Source organism: Euprymna scolopes, chromosome 41, assembly GCF_053919585.1.
Source record: "Euprymna scolopes isolate OS-2025 chromosome 41, ASM5391958v1, whole genome shotgun sequence".
In the NCBI taxonomy this organism is placed as follows: Eukaryota; Metazoa; Mollusca; class Cephalopoda; order Sepiida; family Sepiolidae; genus Euprymna; species Euprymna scolopes.
In genome coordinates this window covers 75,592,062-75,609,773 of record NC_136522.1, presented here as the reverse complement: position 1 = coordinate 75,609,773, position 17,712 = coordinate 75,592,062, and the positions used below count along the sequence as shown (strand labels likewise).

At 31.9% G+C, this 17,712-nt stretch overlaps 1 protein-coding gene across 1 annotated transcript in view; it reads right to left on the bottom strand.

Annotated features, from left to right (window-relative positions):
- LOC145266635 (uncharacterized) overlaps positions 1–17,712 on the bottom strand; it is a 471,019-nt gene that overhangs the window by 408,822 nt on the left and 44,485 nt on the right. The window contains exons 6-9 of the mRNA XM_080122558.1: positions 16,423–16,527; positions 11,368–11,469; positions 8,225–8,353; positions 1,622–1,777 (exon numbers count right to left, since the gene is read on the bottom strand). Coding sequence (XP_079978684.1) covers positions 1,622–1,777; positions 8,225–8,353; positions 11,368–11,469; positions 16,423–16,527 — 492 coding nt within the window. The remainder of the gene's footprint in view (positions 1–1,621; positions 1,778–8,224; positions 8,354–11,367; positions 11,470–16,422; positions 16,528–17,712) is intronic.

Here is a 17,712-nt window from a genome sequence, read left to right as displayed (position 1 = left end):
AAACTTGATAAGTAAGTGTCTTACGAATTGAACGACAACCCAAGGAAATGCCGTTATGAAGTGTCACCTTCCCTTCTCTCATGCAAAAAAGAAGTACCAGTTTCTCCACCGGGTTGTGCCTTACGATGAAGTGGGTCTTTTATGAAAATTGGCGACGCTCAACTCACTGGTTAGACGCCGACGAAGCCCCACAACACTTCCCGAAGCCAGAGTTGCACCAACAGAAGGTTATGCTGACAGCTTTTGAATGCAGGCAAAACCATTATGGCGAATTACTGTAAACAAATGGATGGAATGCATCACAAACTTCAACAACAACACCCAGCATTAGTCAACAGAAAAGGTTCAATTCTCCTCCACTAAAATTCCCGATCATACATTGCTAAACCGACCCTGCAAAAGTTGAATGAATTGGGCTACGAAACTCTACCCCATCCACTATACTCTCCAGACCTCTCACCAACCAACTACCACTTTTTCAAGCATCTTGGCAACTTCCTGTGTGAGAAATACTTAAAAAACCTAAACAATATCAAAAACGCCTTCAGCGACTTTATCGTCACCAGAACGCAAGATTTTTACGTTACTTGCATAAATACACTTGATTTGGGTTGGCAAAAGTGCGTTGATTCTAATGGTGCTTATTTCGATCAATAAAAGTTTTATCCAAGTCGAGATATGTTCATCTAAATAAATAAAAAATACAAACCGCAAGTACTTTCTTGTCAACCTGATTCATAGAAAATTATCTTCACTATCCACCTCTTGTTGAAAATCCACACTTTCATCAGTGTTCAAAAGAGTAACTGAGTTATCTAAGAATGAACAACAGTTTAATATGAATAAGATATGCAATAATGAGGCTCTAACAAGATCGTGATATAAAGATAAGATTAGTTTGAATAAATCTGATCATGAACCAAGTAAAGCTTATGGAACACTGATGTATACTACAATGGCTTCGTATCATACGGCAATCTGGAAAATAGAATGATTAATAAAAATAATAGTAATCTGTAGTATAAATCCCATATGTCTGTTTAAATGTATGTATGTATGTATGTATGTCTAAAACTTTCGACAGACATGACTCTAAATTGAAACGTTTTGTAACAGAGCCGCTGCCGCTGGTAGTAGTAGCAGCCGCATAATACACATGCAAATGACCAAGCCAACTGTGCAAAGTGATGTCACAGCAGACACGAAATGACACACGTGGTGAGAGGAGGGAAGGTGTTCCACATATGTTCGGAGAAGCCCGTGTTCGATACGTGGACGCGGAAGGAATTGCTTGCATGGAGAAACACGTGTTCGAGACATAGCCAGAAAAGTATATCGAACGAAACGTGGGTGATGGGAGCGTCTTAAATAGACGTCGATGCAAGACGTGAACTGTTTAAAACAAGAGGCAGCGCATTGTTTGAAATACCACAAATAAATACCTTTTTTCTAAAACTAAAAAAATGAGTCGATTTTCTTTCCTTTTCCTGTCCTCTGTTTCTTTGCTAGACTTTCATCTACAACGTGTTGGTTCTGTTAAAATGTTACGGGAGATTATTCTGAACCGTTAAAAAAGTTTACAACGTTTCACTTTGATGAAAGTGCTCCTTTTTTAACTTACCTTGCCGCTCTCTATCGATGCATCGTACTGCGGTGATATGCAGTAGCCATTCACTTTGAAACATGACGGGTAGATGAAAGCAGGATCTTGGTCATCACCATCGGTTACAGTGATTGATAACTCTACATATGCCACTCTTTTGGGCGAGCCACGATCCTGAATAAAAGAGATGAAAAAAATGCTTACATAAGTAATACATACATAAGATATAAACCAGAAGGTAAAAATACCTGTTTCTGAACAGGTATTTTGTTTGTTAATGTAAATAATAATAATAATAATAATAATAATAATAATAATAATAATAATAATAATAATAATAATAATAATAACTAGCGGGACTTGTGGAAATTCCACAGGGGATTCATTCATACGTAATATTGTTACGTACTGGGTGTTATTTTAAAAGGTACCAAATATGAGAGTATGTTACATTGTTCTTTTTAGATGACGACTTATATATTTTTTGTTGTTCATGTTAGTAAGAGTCTTAGTGTGTTCATGTGTGTGATCATGTTGTGAGATGCTAGATAGTATATGTATTCATTGTGAGTGGTCATATTGTTGAGAGATGGGGACATGTCTTATATATAACGAGACAGACAGGTAGGGTACATATTACTACAGGAGAACCAAGCCTGTAATTCAATGAGAGGAGATTTATGAATATCTTGATAGATAGACCGAGAGTGCGTTTGACATTTACGTTTTGACAGTTGTACATTTTTATAAACACAAAGTTCATATTAATACAATTTCATGTTATCTTTATTTTTGTAGAATGACACAACACAAGACGGCAGTTATAAAAACACATGATGATACGTTTATTTACGACCGGTCGGAAAATGATTGCTTCACTTCAGAGATTCAAAGTTGTTTACATGGTTATCCCTAAAACATCTCGCTTCCCAGAGGGTACATTGACTCTTCTAGCTTCTCCCGTCTAACTCTTCTCGCTTCGTCCAACTGACTGATTCTGATTCTGACTTATCTAACTTCATAACTCATGACGTCATAACCAGCACGTGCCCCTCAGCACATAACCAGCACGTGCCCCTCAGACACATGGCATGACATGCCTCCGTGTTTAAGCATGCGTTGTTATTCACATGTTTCTTACAAAGCCGACCCTCTAACCTAATTTTCGTAACCCACTTTACAAATAACATTTTCCATTGTCCGTTTTTAAATTGCTTGTTTTAATTTTCATTTTTATAACAGAAACAAAATCCATCATTACATTCCTTTTCCAATAAACAGATATCTAACTATTTTGTGTGAGCTAAACAATGGCAATTCCACATTCCTTATTTTCAATAACATTCTGTATTTATTTTAACTTATGATTAGAATTCCCAATTCCAAATCTAGCTTCGCAAGTTCGAATCCTTGACTAGCCTATTTCATATTTACTCACAAGAACAGGCTGCTGTTCTTGTAACAATATATTGATGTTGGCATTCTGTAGATGTTCAGTAAATGGAGACGCTCTGATATAATTGTAGCTTTTTTGTTAAAGCTGCAAAATTATTTATCTAAGCTAGCATGAACTTCCGGCAAAGGCCGGTCGTAAAGTACGCTTGAATATGATATTTTAATTCTTGCAGATTTCGTATATATTATAGTTAATGTTCTGTAGATTTCAAAAATAAAAAAATATATCCATATGACTTGGGTACAATAGCTTGAATCGAAACCGAAATAAAAACTTATGAATAATATATACTTAAAAGCTTATGAATATATATAAGATATGAATAAGATTATTCATTGAACTCTTGAATAGTCAAGTCGCTGCCTGATGATATCTGTGGCTATTTATAGCAGCAGGATGTGACCATGTTTATATAACAATAAACAAGTATTATCAGCTCTTTTTATTGAGCACTATCTAACAACCTCGTTAAATTCATTAGTCCATTACTTTTGAATAAAAAAACCGGAGTATATATATATATATATATATATATATATATATATATATATATATATATATATATATATATATATATATATATATATATATATATATATATATATATCTTGGGTTTCTTTAGTCATAATCCAAACCGAAACAAAAACTTATAAAGAATTCTTTATAGAATTATTTGTAAAAAATAGATGATTTAAGTGCAATCAGCTATAGTCAAAACCGAAACCAATACTTATGAAGAATTCTTGGTAAAATTATTTATGACAAGAAATAGAAGAACATAACAATTAAACGACCCGGATGTAAGCGTGACACACAAAAGAACACAGCCGCTATCGTATTAATATATAGACAATAGTATATAATTGTATTTTTATATAAGTGTATATATGGATTTCTACATTTGTATATGGATATTACTGTATACGGACAATTATTCATTAAATTAGTAAACCATTAAAATCTGTAAACCTTTCAAGACGTATTAACTTCCCTTTGAATTGAAAATAAATAGATTTGAATTATCATTTCCACACAGTTATCTTTTTGTCTGCGTCGAATTTATCTCATTTGACCTATATTTATCTGTTGTAAAAAAAAGATTTATAAAGATTCCGCCTCCCCCTTTTTCTTACTCTCTTTTTCTCCCAACCATGTCTATCTTTCTTTCTCCTTTCTTTTTTTCGTCTATTTACTATTCTTTCTTCCTATTCTCTGTTCTTCTCTTTCTTTTTAATTTTTCCCTTTTTTTATTCCTCCTTTCTCAATTTTAATTTCAATCTTTAGTTGTTATTCTTTGAATCTTCATTTTAACATTTCCATTTGCCTAATCCGTTATTTTTTTAAATAGTGTGTTTAAAACCTGGAATTTACTTTTCCATGGTATGATGGGATTTTTTCTGAAAGCATTGGTTTACCCTGAATATATATAAGTATATCGTTCCTTATATATTACAAATGGATTATCAATGAACTTATTTTGGATTTATCCTTTTCTGGATTTTACCTTCTTATTCAATGGATTTTTACCATATGCTTTCCTCCCCCTTTCCTGTTTTTTACTTTCATAATACTTTTTTAATACCGGTAAACTGTCACTAACTGTTTAATAACGTTTTATGCAAATATAATTAATTTCATATTAAGAGTTTCTTTTAATGCATTAACCTGCAAAATTTATTGTATATTTTGCAAACCTCTTTCCTCTGATGAGAAAAATTGCATTTTTTGAAACTTCGAAGAATAAGGTCTTTCAATTTTATTTGTACTCCTTGTTGGATAATTCAAATTTTGTATCTCTTTTTTATAGACTTACAATGTTTTATTTTAATTTGAATAAACTATCAATAATAAAATTTTTCTATTATATATATATATATATATATATATATATATATATATATATATATAATTTAAACCAAGGTTTTTAAAGTCAACAAAGCGCTTTTGTTGTTTTTTATTTTTTCATTTTTTTCTGGTAGTATTGTATTTTTGTGTATAGATCAACGGTATTAATAAATGTCTCATAGTTAGATTTGGCTCTTCAAAGCATGTCACGATTTTTTGCTTTTCGTCTTTCGTTAAAACCATGTCAGGAGAATATATAAGGTTGGTTGTGCTGACGGATGGATGGTTGTTAGTAGCAGTAGATGATGATGTGTACGAGACCGCTTGCGCCCATTGAGAGGGAGAAAATGTTTAATTTTAAGATGAGATCAGGGTCAGAAAGGAGAGAGGGGATTAGGAAAGGTATTTTATAATGCTTTGGCTAGATTGGAATGTATCCGTTTTTAGGACCGGTTTTTGGGTTCTTATATATACTGCTTCCAAAATATATATTTATATAATATTTATTCATCAAGTTTTGTTTTGCTGTTTTGTTTTATGGCATATCTGCCCTTTTCGGGTTATTTAATGCCGAATTCGGTTATATGGGTAAAGATTTTTATGATCAATGGTCTTTATCTCTTGAAATATTTAATCATTATATTTGGGTTGGTTGCTTTATAGAGGAAAATTTTGTTTTTGGTTTGGACTTTATAGAATATAACTGAGCTTTACAAAAGGGAAAATCACTATTTGGTGTTACATAGATATAGAAATTATTTGGCCCTGACAATAGGAGGCAACCAGAGTGATCTCCCGGTGGGCAGAAAGGCAACTACAGTAACATCCCCTGATTTCAATAAAATATCGAGCACAGGCGCGGTCATTTGGATTCTGATACCAGGCTCACCGCGAGCCGAAAGGATACAATATCTCACTGGAATTAACTCATACAGGTGCATATTGCTTCAGGAAGCTAACATTTTATTAAAGTCGAACACATATTTGAAGAATGTATACTTATTTTTAGCCCAGAACAGGCCAAAGGATTAGTTGGCCAAAACGTGGCGAGACAACAACTATGGAAGGTAGTAATTATTGAGGATACAATTCAGAGATTCAGCCTTCCTCTCCCATCAGTGAATTTTTCTAATGATGTTTTTGTGTATAGATCAATGGTATTAATAAATTTCCCACAGTTAGATTTTTCTCTTCGAAGCATGTCGCAATTTTTTGCTTTTTGTCTTTCGTCATGACATTGGCAGAAGAATTTATAAGGTTGGTTGTCGCTGCGAAAGGAATACATAGCCGAAACGTGATGAAACAACAACCATGCAGATGAGGATACAAGGATGAGGATAAATATATTTGAAGAGGTTTTTTATCCGAAATATCATACGATACCTAACTTCGATCAGACAACACTGAGATGAATAAGAACACAATGCACTGTTAAATGTATAAAAAGAAGTACATATCTTTCTGTTATTATATTATAAGCTCTGAATTTGTTTGTCACCATCTCAAATTTGACAGACATGACGTCATTTCTAGCAAACTTTTCAAATTTAAGGACCAAGGATTGAACGCTCTATTTTTTGTTTGTGTCCTAGCTGATGGTACCCAAGTCATATTTTTTAATTTTTGAAATCACTAATATATATATATATATATATATATATATATATATATATATATATATATATATATATATATATATATATAAGGTACAATATCAATCAATCAATCTATCTATCTTCAATCTATTTATTATTATTATTATTATTATTATTAATATTATTATTATTATTATTGTTGTTGTTGTTGTTCTGATTTCGATTCTAGCTGATGGTATCCAAGTCATATTTTTTACTTTTGAAATCACTACAATATATTGGGTACAATATATATTAATTAACTGTGTATTGACTCTATAATATTAAACATGAAATCAGTATGAATTAACCCTTTATAACCTGGTTGAACTAATTAGTTCAGTCTTAAATAAATAAATATAACAGCATAAATAAAGTGGGAATTGGTTCAAACACGCCTTATACGTATTAGTTCAGTATCTGGGTAGATGCTAGATACCTTCAGATTGCAACTGTCAATTGCTTACATTCAGTATGCCGCCATCTAAAATTAACAATAAATAGTTTTTAATTATGTACATCATAATTCAAGGTTATAAAGGGTTAAATATATTTAAGCGTATCTTAGGACCAGGCACGCTGGGGGGCACTACTATATATGTTACGTACAATATAATGATAGAAAGAAAACTGGATCTATAATAATAAATACGAAATCTGCATACATTAAAATATCATATTAACGTGTATCTTACGACCGGGCAATGCTGGGCAGCCTTCTTGCTGTATTGATAAAAGGTGAATCTGCATAGTTTGTTCTACCGTTTTATCATAATTTGCTTCAGTTTGTGTTCATCAGTTACACCTCGTAATTGTATTGCCTTCTATAAATTACCTTTCCATACACACTAGACAATGCTTCAAACACACTACCGTCATCGCTTATCTTTTTACTAGCTAGACGCCCGGCGTTGCCCGGTCGTACAATAAACACAATCTTTTAATTTATACAGATTGTGCATGTATTATTATATAATCATCACTCTTGATTTATTATACATTACGAGGAATAATTTGCCTGGTGAATTAATTCGCAAAATAAATAAATAAAAAAATAATAATAATGATAATTCTGTTCATCAAATTCCGTCTGTGTTTGTTTAGAATATCACGTCAGCTGATATTTGGACTTGACGATGAACGTCCTAGAAGAGTCACCCCTAATAATTGTTTAATTTTAAAATATGCAAACAAAAATGATTTGTGGTGATTTTAAATGGTACCTCTTCCTTTATCCTTTTTGATATTTCCCTTGGCCGGTGTAACGTTAAAAATATTCCCCAGTAAAAATTCTTCTATTTTATCCATAATAGAGAAATCCTATTTTTAAGATCGGACTTTTTCGATTTTCGAAAATGATTTCTTGTGATTTTATTATTTCCCTTGGCCAGTGTAACGTAAACTATTCCCTGTAAATTCGTCTTTTTAATTTATAAAAGAGAAAAGACTATTTTTAAGATCAGTTTCTTTTCGATTTTCGATACTTATCGGATGAATTTCTGTACAAAACATATATAAGAACACTGCCAGACATATAAATTACCTTTGTGTGAAATTTGTAAAAGATAGTCTCAGCCGTTTTAGAACCTGTGAAGAAGGAACTCGCACATACACACATAAATGGACTTTTATACAAGAGTGGAAATTTTTGTTCTTCAAAATTTTTAATGGTCTCAAATTACTTACCGTTGCTGATATGTTAAGCTTGTAAACGACGTTATTATTTTTAAACATTTGCTCGAAATCAAGTTCTTTATTGAGGATGATAAATCCGTGGAATGGTTGATTAATCACAAATATAGGTGTAGTTCCGATCTGCAAGAGACAATAAACATCAAATTACAAAATCACTTGGAAAATCCATTGCATGATTTTTTAATCTAAAGATGTCTTAAATGTAAGGCTTAAGCTTGAGGAGACTTAAGAAGAAATTGAAATTCAGCGAATCGTGATTCATTCGTTTGTTATGGGTCATATTTTATACAAATCTAAAATATTTAAATTTTTCAAATGGGAGTTTGTGCCTATATTCATACCTCCTTAAAACCCTTTCAAACTTCCAATTCCCCACCAAATAAAAAATAAAATCTTGAAATCTTAGAAATATTTATTAGTAGATCTGAGAAAGTAAAGCTGAGCTAGATCCACGTACATCCAGCAAATTGCAAATGATGCCAACTGTGATCGTGAAGATCTGGGGCAGCTGATAGAAAACAGGGAAATCTGCAGAGAAAGAGTATCGTTGTTTCGGGTAAGAAACCTGACCAATAGTGTTTTCTTACTTTTTTTTACATTATTGAGCTCTTCAAATTTTTCGGGCACACTCATCACAAAAAGTGAATATTTTCTACTCGTAAAGCCTTTTTGAAATGGAATAATAAAAATAAAGACGATCATACAAAGAAAAATTTTATTCACACAAATAAAACGTATCCTGTATTCAGTACCTGGTATAGAATAATAATGGTGAATGAAAATGGCTTACCAAAAATTTATTATCGAAAGATTTAAAATACCCAACAATTTAAGCAAATGATTTAATACACATTTTATTTTTATGTTTTAATATTTTAGCGTTAACATCATGTAAATAATAATGTGTGAATTAGTATTTATTAATACAAACAACTTCGTTTAAAACGATATGAAAGCTGTTTTTCACCTAAAACAACATTTAACTTCCACCTTCCACCTATAATCTTTTCGCGGCACACAAATGTGCCGCGGCACAGTGGTTGGGAACCACTGAGATAGATAAATGAATGGATAGATAGATAGATGAACTACATGGGCTTGAAATCAACCTTCCTTATTTAATATAAATATTTAAAAAATATTCACCATCCATTAAATCCATTATCTTGGCATTGTCAATTAGATAATATTTCATTCTTCTTGGTACTGACCAAACTCAACGTAATTTTGGTCATTTAATGAGGATCGGTGTGTTAACGTGATTACACAATATAAGCCAAGATAAAAGTATGTATGAATCGATATTCCGCCTCATTTTAATAGGCTTCTTCAAGATACATATAGAAAACACATCTTACTATAATATTTCATCGCAAATGTTTTACGGTATGCTTTTTTTGTTAATTTGGTTTGACAACATATTCTAAAAATATATTTATCTAACAAAAACTAAATAAATAAATTCATAATCAGATTTAGTGTTAAAATATGACTTGAGAATAATGTGCCAAATTTCAGAAGGAAATGTCCACTATGGTAAAGCAATTTTTAATTATTTATCCGAACAGTATATTTTTTTTGATAAAATAATTAGTTTTATCACACTTCTTTGTATGCGTTCCAATCGCATTATTACATTCAACTTTCCATTTGTAGACATTAAAGCTGATGTGTATAACGCAATATGACATCACATTACAATTTTATACATATTTCTGTGGGTGCCTTTTTTCTTTTTCATGTACATCGGGATAATATGTAAAGCATTCGGCAATATATTGGAACAAAACGTTTGATTATCCATTTACGCTTATTTCATTGTAAAATGTAGCAATTTGCCACTTTTTACTGATAGGTCACCACTTAGCAAAGTTCAAAGATCATTTGAGGTTAAAGGTAAAGAGATCATCAGCTGGACAATGATTGCTATAAAGAGAGACCCAGATGCAATACTGGAACAAGTGGAAGATTATTTAAGAAGAACTGATAACCAAAGAGGAAAATTTCACATGTATTTGAATTGAAGACGGCCATGTTGTACGGTTAGAGAGTTATTTTCAATTATGATCTAAAATAAAAAAAAAATATATGAAAGGGAATAATTATATTTTAATTGAAAATAAAAAAAGACATATTCTCTTCCTTACAACTAAGTTATATATATATATATATATATATATATATATATATATATATATATATATATATATATATATATATATATAAATATATAAGTAAATTTTTGGTACAGCAAAAAGGAAGGAGAAATTTCAGAGGAAACATAATTTAATTCAAATACCAAAAAACAAGAAATGGGAAGGTGAAATTATTAAAATTTTCCTTAAGGCCTTAAGGAAAATTTTAATATATATATATATATATATATATATATATATATATATATATATATATATATATATATATATATATATACTAGTGATGGGACGATTCCAATATTTTTCCCAATTCTAATACAATTACAGATTCCGTACAAAATTCCCAATTCCGATATACTTACCGATTCCGATTCTTTATAAATCTCTAAATATTTTACTATATAGTTGCATTTTTCTCTGATTACCGTAAAAACACATATAGTAAATGTGCAAATATACTTGTAGGAGACGATCTACGGATTTAAAATCAATAAATATGCATTATTTTATCATTACTACCAGCAATAGAAGATTTTGCTTTAAACAAAATCTAATAAAAAGACAATTAAAAGAATTGTTTTCGCATCGGAAAACCGGTACAAATTTTTCCGACTCCAATACCCACAGATATTCCGATTTTTCAGATTCCTGATACCGATTCCGATCAATCGTCCCAACACTAATATATATATATATATATATATATATATATATATAAGATTGTTCGTTTATTTATTTTTTATTAGCGATTCTGTAGTGTTTTTCTTGTTTTACACATATATATATATATATATATATATATATATATATATATATATAATTTTTACTAATAGGGCATTGCTTACTCCGGCCTGAAGGGGATTCGAAGATAAGAGTAAAAGAGATATAGGTTGGACGAGATTCGCAACCACGAGAGGATCAGGAAATACATTATTAATGCGCTTCAAAGTGCTTGCATAAGCATGTGTTTTTCTTTACCTCTGGTCCAGACGCAATGGCATAATCAATGTATGAGTTTAGATTTACATCTTTGTCCGTTGCTGATATTCCCTTAAAGATCGTTGTTCCAACAGGCGTTAGCTGAAAAATAAAAAGAAATAAATTGTTTTACTGTAACCATATCACGTGCAAACATGGTTTCGGCCAAACAAGCATACGAGATTTTATAAATATGTTTCCAGACATTTTTGTACAGCCATTTAAAATTATTGGAGACTCTTGAAAATTCAATATATTATTACTATACGTCTTATGAGATAGCTGACCAATTTTTATGATTTCAGGTTCAAAGTAACAACTACAGCAAGAATTGGAATACACCCTAGTAAGTCTGATTATCACAGCTGGTGAATTTCAAAAATCCAATCTGAACGTGAAGACACTTTAGAAGGGCCATATGCAATAAAATTATGTTTAAAACCTCGAAAATATGTCATAGAAAAGTATGGAATGTTTCAGACTGCTTTTGAACCATCTTGAATAAATCAAGCATCAGTTTTTGAGTGGCATAAGAGATTCAGGGAAAGCAGGGAGTCTATGATGGATGATGAGAGGTGTGGGAGGAATAAGGAAGTCAGAACAAACTTTATTGGCAAAATAAAGAATTTAATGGATAAGGACTGTCGTGTTTCTATAGAGACCATAAGTGCACAGTTAGTGGGAACTGTACACATAATTATTTGTGAGGAACTGTAGATGCAGAAGATTTCTGCAAAGTTTGTCCCAAGCGTGCTGGGAGAGCTTTTGGATATTATCTAAGCCCAAGGAAAACCTTAGACACTGTCATTATGAGACAGTTGAGGAGGTGAAAAAGGCTGTGACAAGGAACATGTTCACACAAGATAACTTCCATAAAGTCTTCCAAGGGTTGTTGGAACAGTACAACAAGTGGATTGCAGCCAGTGGAGATTACTTAAAAGGGGACTAGAGTTTCATGCGTGTACCATCAAGATAATTGCTCATACAAAAAGGAAACTTATTGAAGGCACCTCGTAATTATAAGAGCAGGACGCTCATCATTCCCTTGGATCGAATCAGGAATTATTTATTCTGTGTGTGTGTGTGTATGTGTGTCTTTCTCTCTCTCTCTCTCTCTCTCTCTCTCTCTGTATATATATATATATATATATATATATATATATATATATATACTTGTTTATTGTTATATAAACATGCTCACATCCCGCTGCTACAAATAAGGTTATTCATTGAACTTTTGAATAGTCAAGTCGCTGCCTGATGATATCTGTTGTTTGATTGAAACAAGTGGCTATTTGTAGCAGCGGGATGTGAGCATGTTTATATAACAATAAACAAGTATTATCAGCTCTTTTTATTGAGCACTATCTAACAATCTCGTTGAATTCATTAGTCCATTACTTTTGAATATAAAAAAAACCGAGTATATATATATATATATATATATATATATATATATGAAAACATGTTTCTTCAATTATATTCTATCTTGTATTTTTTACCAATCCTTTAAATTATGAAGCTCGATGTAATTACAAAGCATGTACCAAGTGAATGACAAAAGTCTATATTCCAAATTTCAAAATGTTGACCATCTTACCATTTATTTCTATAAGTATGCTGACATAAAAAATTCTTGTGTTGCAATTATTTTCTTAAAAATAGATAAAAACGTAATTGCTATTTCTCTCCCAATTTTCGGATTTTGTAATCATGCCCATATATTTTCTTTCAAAATTGATAAGTGCTTTTTATTATGATGACTTAATGTCGAAAGAAAATCATTGATTAATATAATAATTAAATAAATGATTTTGCGATACGAAACAGCTACTGTCAATAATTGTGCATGTCAACCTACTTTAAGGAATAAATGGTAAGATGATCAACACATTTAAATTTGGAATATATATATATATATATGTGTATATATATATATATATGTGTGTGTGTGTATGTGTGTGTGTGTGCGTGTGTGTGTATGTGTATGTGTGTGTGTGTGTGGAATACAGAATTCAAACTAACGGGTTTAAAACCAAAACTAGTGCAGAATATTTTTAAAAATAAATAAATATATTTATTTATTTATAAAAGAAATTCAATATTTCAAATTCTCGAAATCCTTTATCAGGAAAATCCAGTTTTTTCTATACGCCGCATAGCAATGATAATGCTTTGGACGTCTTCAGGTGTTGTTGAAGATTTGATTGTTCAATACAGTGTGAGCATTAGGCGACACGAGTGTCTATATATCAACAGTGCTTTAACACAGATGACTCCTATATTACGCAACACACGGGTCAACCAACGCTTACACATGCATTAAACAATCAAACCTTGAACAAAATCTGAAGACGCATCAAGCATTATCATCGCCAAGTAACATGGAAAAGAAAACATCTGGATTTTCCTGATGAAAAATTTGTTATAATTCGAAATATTGAATTTGTTTTGATAAATACGAGGGACGTGCAATAAGTAATGCCCCTGACCCACTTCCAGTTGTCTGATCTAGCTGAAATTTTGTATGTGCAATGGTTTATATCTCTACGGGTTATGTGGCAAATTACAGCTATAAATTAATTGTGGTTTCTGTTTTACAGGTGTTTGAACTGAGTCAGGTGAGAAGTGGAGCCTGTTGAATGTCGAGCAGCGATCCGGTTTTTGTATTTGAAAGTATGCACACCACAGGAGATTTTTGATGAAATGACAGAAACTTATGGTGGTAATGCTCCATCATATGACCTTGTAACACGCTGGCATCGTGAATTCAAACATGGCCGGAAGTCTGTGGAAACAGCTCCCAGACCTTCCACCTCCTTCTACCATTGATTAGGCATCTGTCTGTCAAGTTGAGGCTGCCATTTTGGAAGATCGGCGCATTACTATTCGCCAAATAGCCCAAGATGTCAAGATTAGTACAGGGTCAGTGGAAACTATCATTCATGACAATTTGCATATGCATAAGGTGTCTGCCAGATGAATTCCCAGGTTGCTCACACCATTCCAGAAGCGAAAACGCGTGTAGTGCTCGAGGATGAATTTGGAGATGTGCCAAGAAGATTAGTCAAAGTTTTTCAAAAGACTGATTACACAGGATGAAACCTGGGTCCATCACTATGATCCAGAGACCAAAGCCCAGTCAATGCAGTGGAAGCACTTGGACTCACCACCTCCAAAGAAGGCAAAGGTGCAGCCCTCCGCTGGCAAGGTCATGCTCACAGTCTGCTGGGACCAGCACGGAGTAGTGATGACAGATTTCCTGGTAAAGGGTACCACAATGACAGGAGCCTATTATGCTTCACTTTTGAGGAAATTAAGGGAAACTATCAACATCAAGAGGCGAGGCAAGATCAGCAAAGGTACACTCCTCCTGCAGGACAACACTCCAGTCAACAACTAGCATGCCGCCAGATCAGAAGCACGGGCGTGGGGTTATGAAATCATCCAAGGAATTTAAAACACACATATATATATATATATATATATATATATATTTCTCTCTATCTATATATATACATATATATATAAATATATGTTTTCGTAATACATACGTGCATATATATGCATATATATATATATATATATATATATATATATATATATACATTTATTTGTTTTACATTACGCTACACATTCATGAGCATGTTTCGGTCAGCCAGTTACAAGTAACTGGAGACCCCTACAGGCGATATTGCTTATACAAAAGTTTATTTCGTAACCTAAAGTATATATATATATATATATATATATATATATATATATATATATATATATATATATATTTATATATACACAAATATATTATAATAATAATAATAATAATAATAATAATTATTAATGAAAGTGTAGTTTAAATACACATAAAGATGGTTTCTTCTTGCTTTAATATCTTTCGTGTGCTTAGGTTATGCAAGTTGTGTGTTTGTTTGATTACAATACATAGCAAAAGCAAAATAAATGGTTTGAAAGTATTAAAATAATTTTCATCTATATTTATATTACCCACTGGTTTAAAAAATGGCGTAAATCAAAAATCTATGATATTGCGACAAAGTTATAATTATTTTCTTAACGTAATGTTTGTAAGGAAGTCCAAAGAGATAAATTGATACAACTCAGATTGAATATTTCAAGGTTTTGTTTTGATATTGCGCAGCCGTGAAACATGTCAGTATCTTTATGTTAAGTATAAGTAGGTTTGAAACACCTTGTAAAGATCGTGCCAAGCTCGTCTAATGGTTATCGTACTTGTCTTTAGGTTTTGGTTTTGATCTTAGCTTGAGTATTTTTTATTTACAAGAAGTGAACTATTTTTTTTTAAATACTATTCTCGTGCAAATGTAACAGTTTCTGTATTAATTAAAATATAATATTTATGCGTATTTTAAGACCGGGCAAGGTTTTTTTAGTACACAATAAAATGGCTGAAAATCTAGTTCCATGGGTGCGGGGTTAATTGTTTCCATGAAAGGCGTAACTATCTTGACAGCGTAGGCGATCTCAGAATGAGTTTGTATGGATAAACCGGTGTCATGAAATATTACTGTTTTTTTCTATTTCAATTTTTTTTTTTACTGAAATCGCAATTTGCATCGACTGTTTATGTTGTGATGCTTTAGCTATTATTATCCACTCTGTTTGTATTAAATAACAAATAAATATTTACCTTATTATAGATACCGTGTAAACAAATTTGTCAAATATTCGGACAGTGTCGCCAAAGAAACAATAAAACGGTTACATTGACGCCGTAGGCGAAATATCACAATGCGTGCTTACAATTGTGGATGCTGGGGTGTCCAAAACTCTTATATAAACAGACCCAAATTAAGATCGAATATCGTCTGATGGCGACTCAGCTTATTCGCCATAATTGAGCAATAAAAACAGACAATTTTATTTTATTTTGACTCTTTTTGCCATTTATACTAAATTAGCAATAATGACAGTAAAAACTCGTCTATTAATGTTGTATTTTAGATGCTATTATGCTCCAACTTATCAGGAAAGGACGAGTTCTGTGCTTGTATTAAGTAATAAATAAATACTTACCTCATTGACAGATACAGAATATGACGGCGCTGAAAATATTGGGTTATTGTCGTTGATGTCGTTGATAGTCAAGCGAACGTTTCGGGTATAAACCGCTTGGGTTGCCTGTAATAGAGAAAGTCATCATTAAATACATAAATTCTTGGGTTGACATTGATTGAATAGAGTACTAGGTGACTTTTTCTGTTGTATAGATGACAGACGACACCGGAAACTATGGGGTGTATTGCACACACGCAAATTCAGGATCTGGGCAAAGCCAGATTGTAAAAAAAAAAAACCCCAAAAAACAAAGAAAGAAAAGTGACATGCATTTTAACTTGAAGTGGGATGTCAATTAAAGACAATGAGCATTCTGAAGTTGACATCGAATGCCGCTGTATGGAATATAAATATAATACATAGGTAAAAAGAAAACACAGTTCAAGAGAGTCAACGACTCGAGCAGTAAGTGGCATTTCTACCATCGCCTCGCACAGACACACCCATTGCCGACCAACCTCCATTCCGTCGCTATCTCTTGTCATATGCCATCAGTTGATAAATTATAAATGTGTATTATTAACTCAACGAGTTCGTCTCTTTTTATTCCCAACACCACGGCGAAAGAATAAGAACGTATATATAATTTCGATAATTATGTATATGTATATAAAATAAATGAATAATTACAAAAGTAAACAAATAATAATAAATGCGAAAAACATTTTCTCTCACAACTCATTTATTATTATAGCTATTTTTTTATATTCAATTATATACACATAATTATTTTATTTTATTTTTTTATTTATATTTTTATTGTATATATTTATTTACTTATTTCATTTCTTTTATTTAGTTGTTTATTTTTATTCCCTAGTTTTGATACGAGCGCGTGTGAAACGCAGCTATTATACTTTTGAACGCTACATGAGCCACTGCGCCGTTGGTCGAGACAGGAGACAATGAAATCATATAACATCCAGATTTAAGTCTATATTAACAGTTAGTTCTGTTAAATGCTATTCAAATAATGGCACCTCAGATCAATAAAAGGTTCTGATACGCAAAAAAGCCGTCGAGAGGCTGAAAGAGTGCGTATTCTCTCCTGATGAACTAACATTTTCAGCGAACCCAACTATAATACCCCACAATTACAAACAGCCTACAATAAATTTATGAATGGATTAAATACGATAAGAAGGTGACAAAACGATCCATATTATGTCCTGAATATCCGACACAATCTGGAAGAGACAGGATAACTTCACATTTGAATGCAGTCATTTGAATAATACGAACTGAACA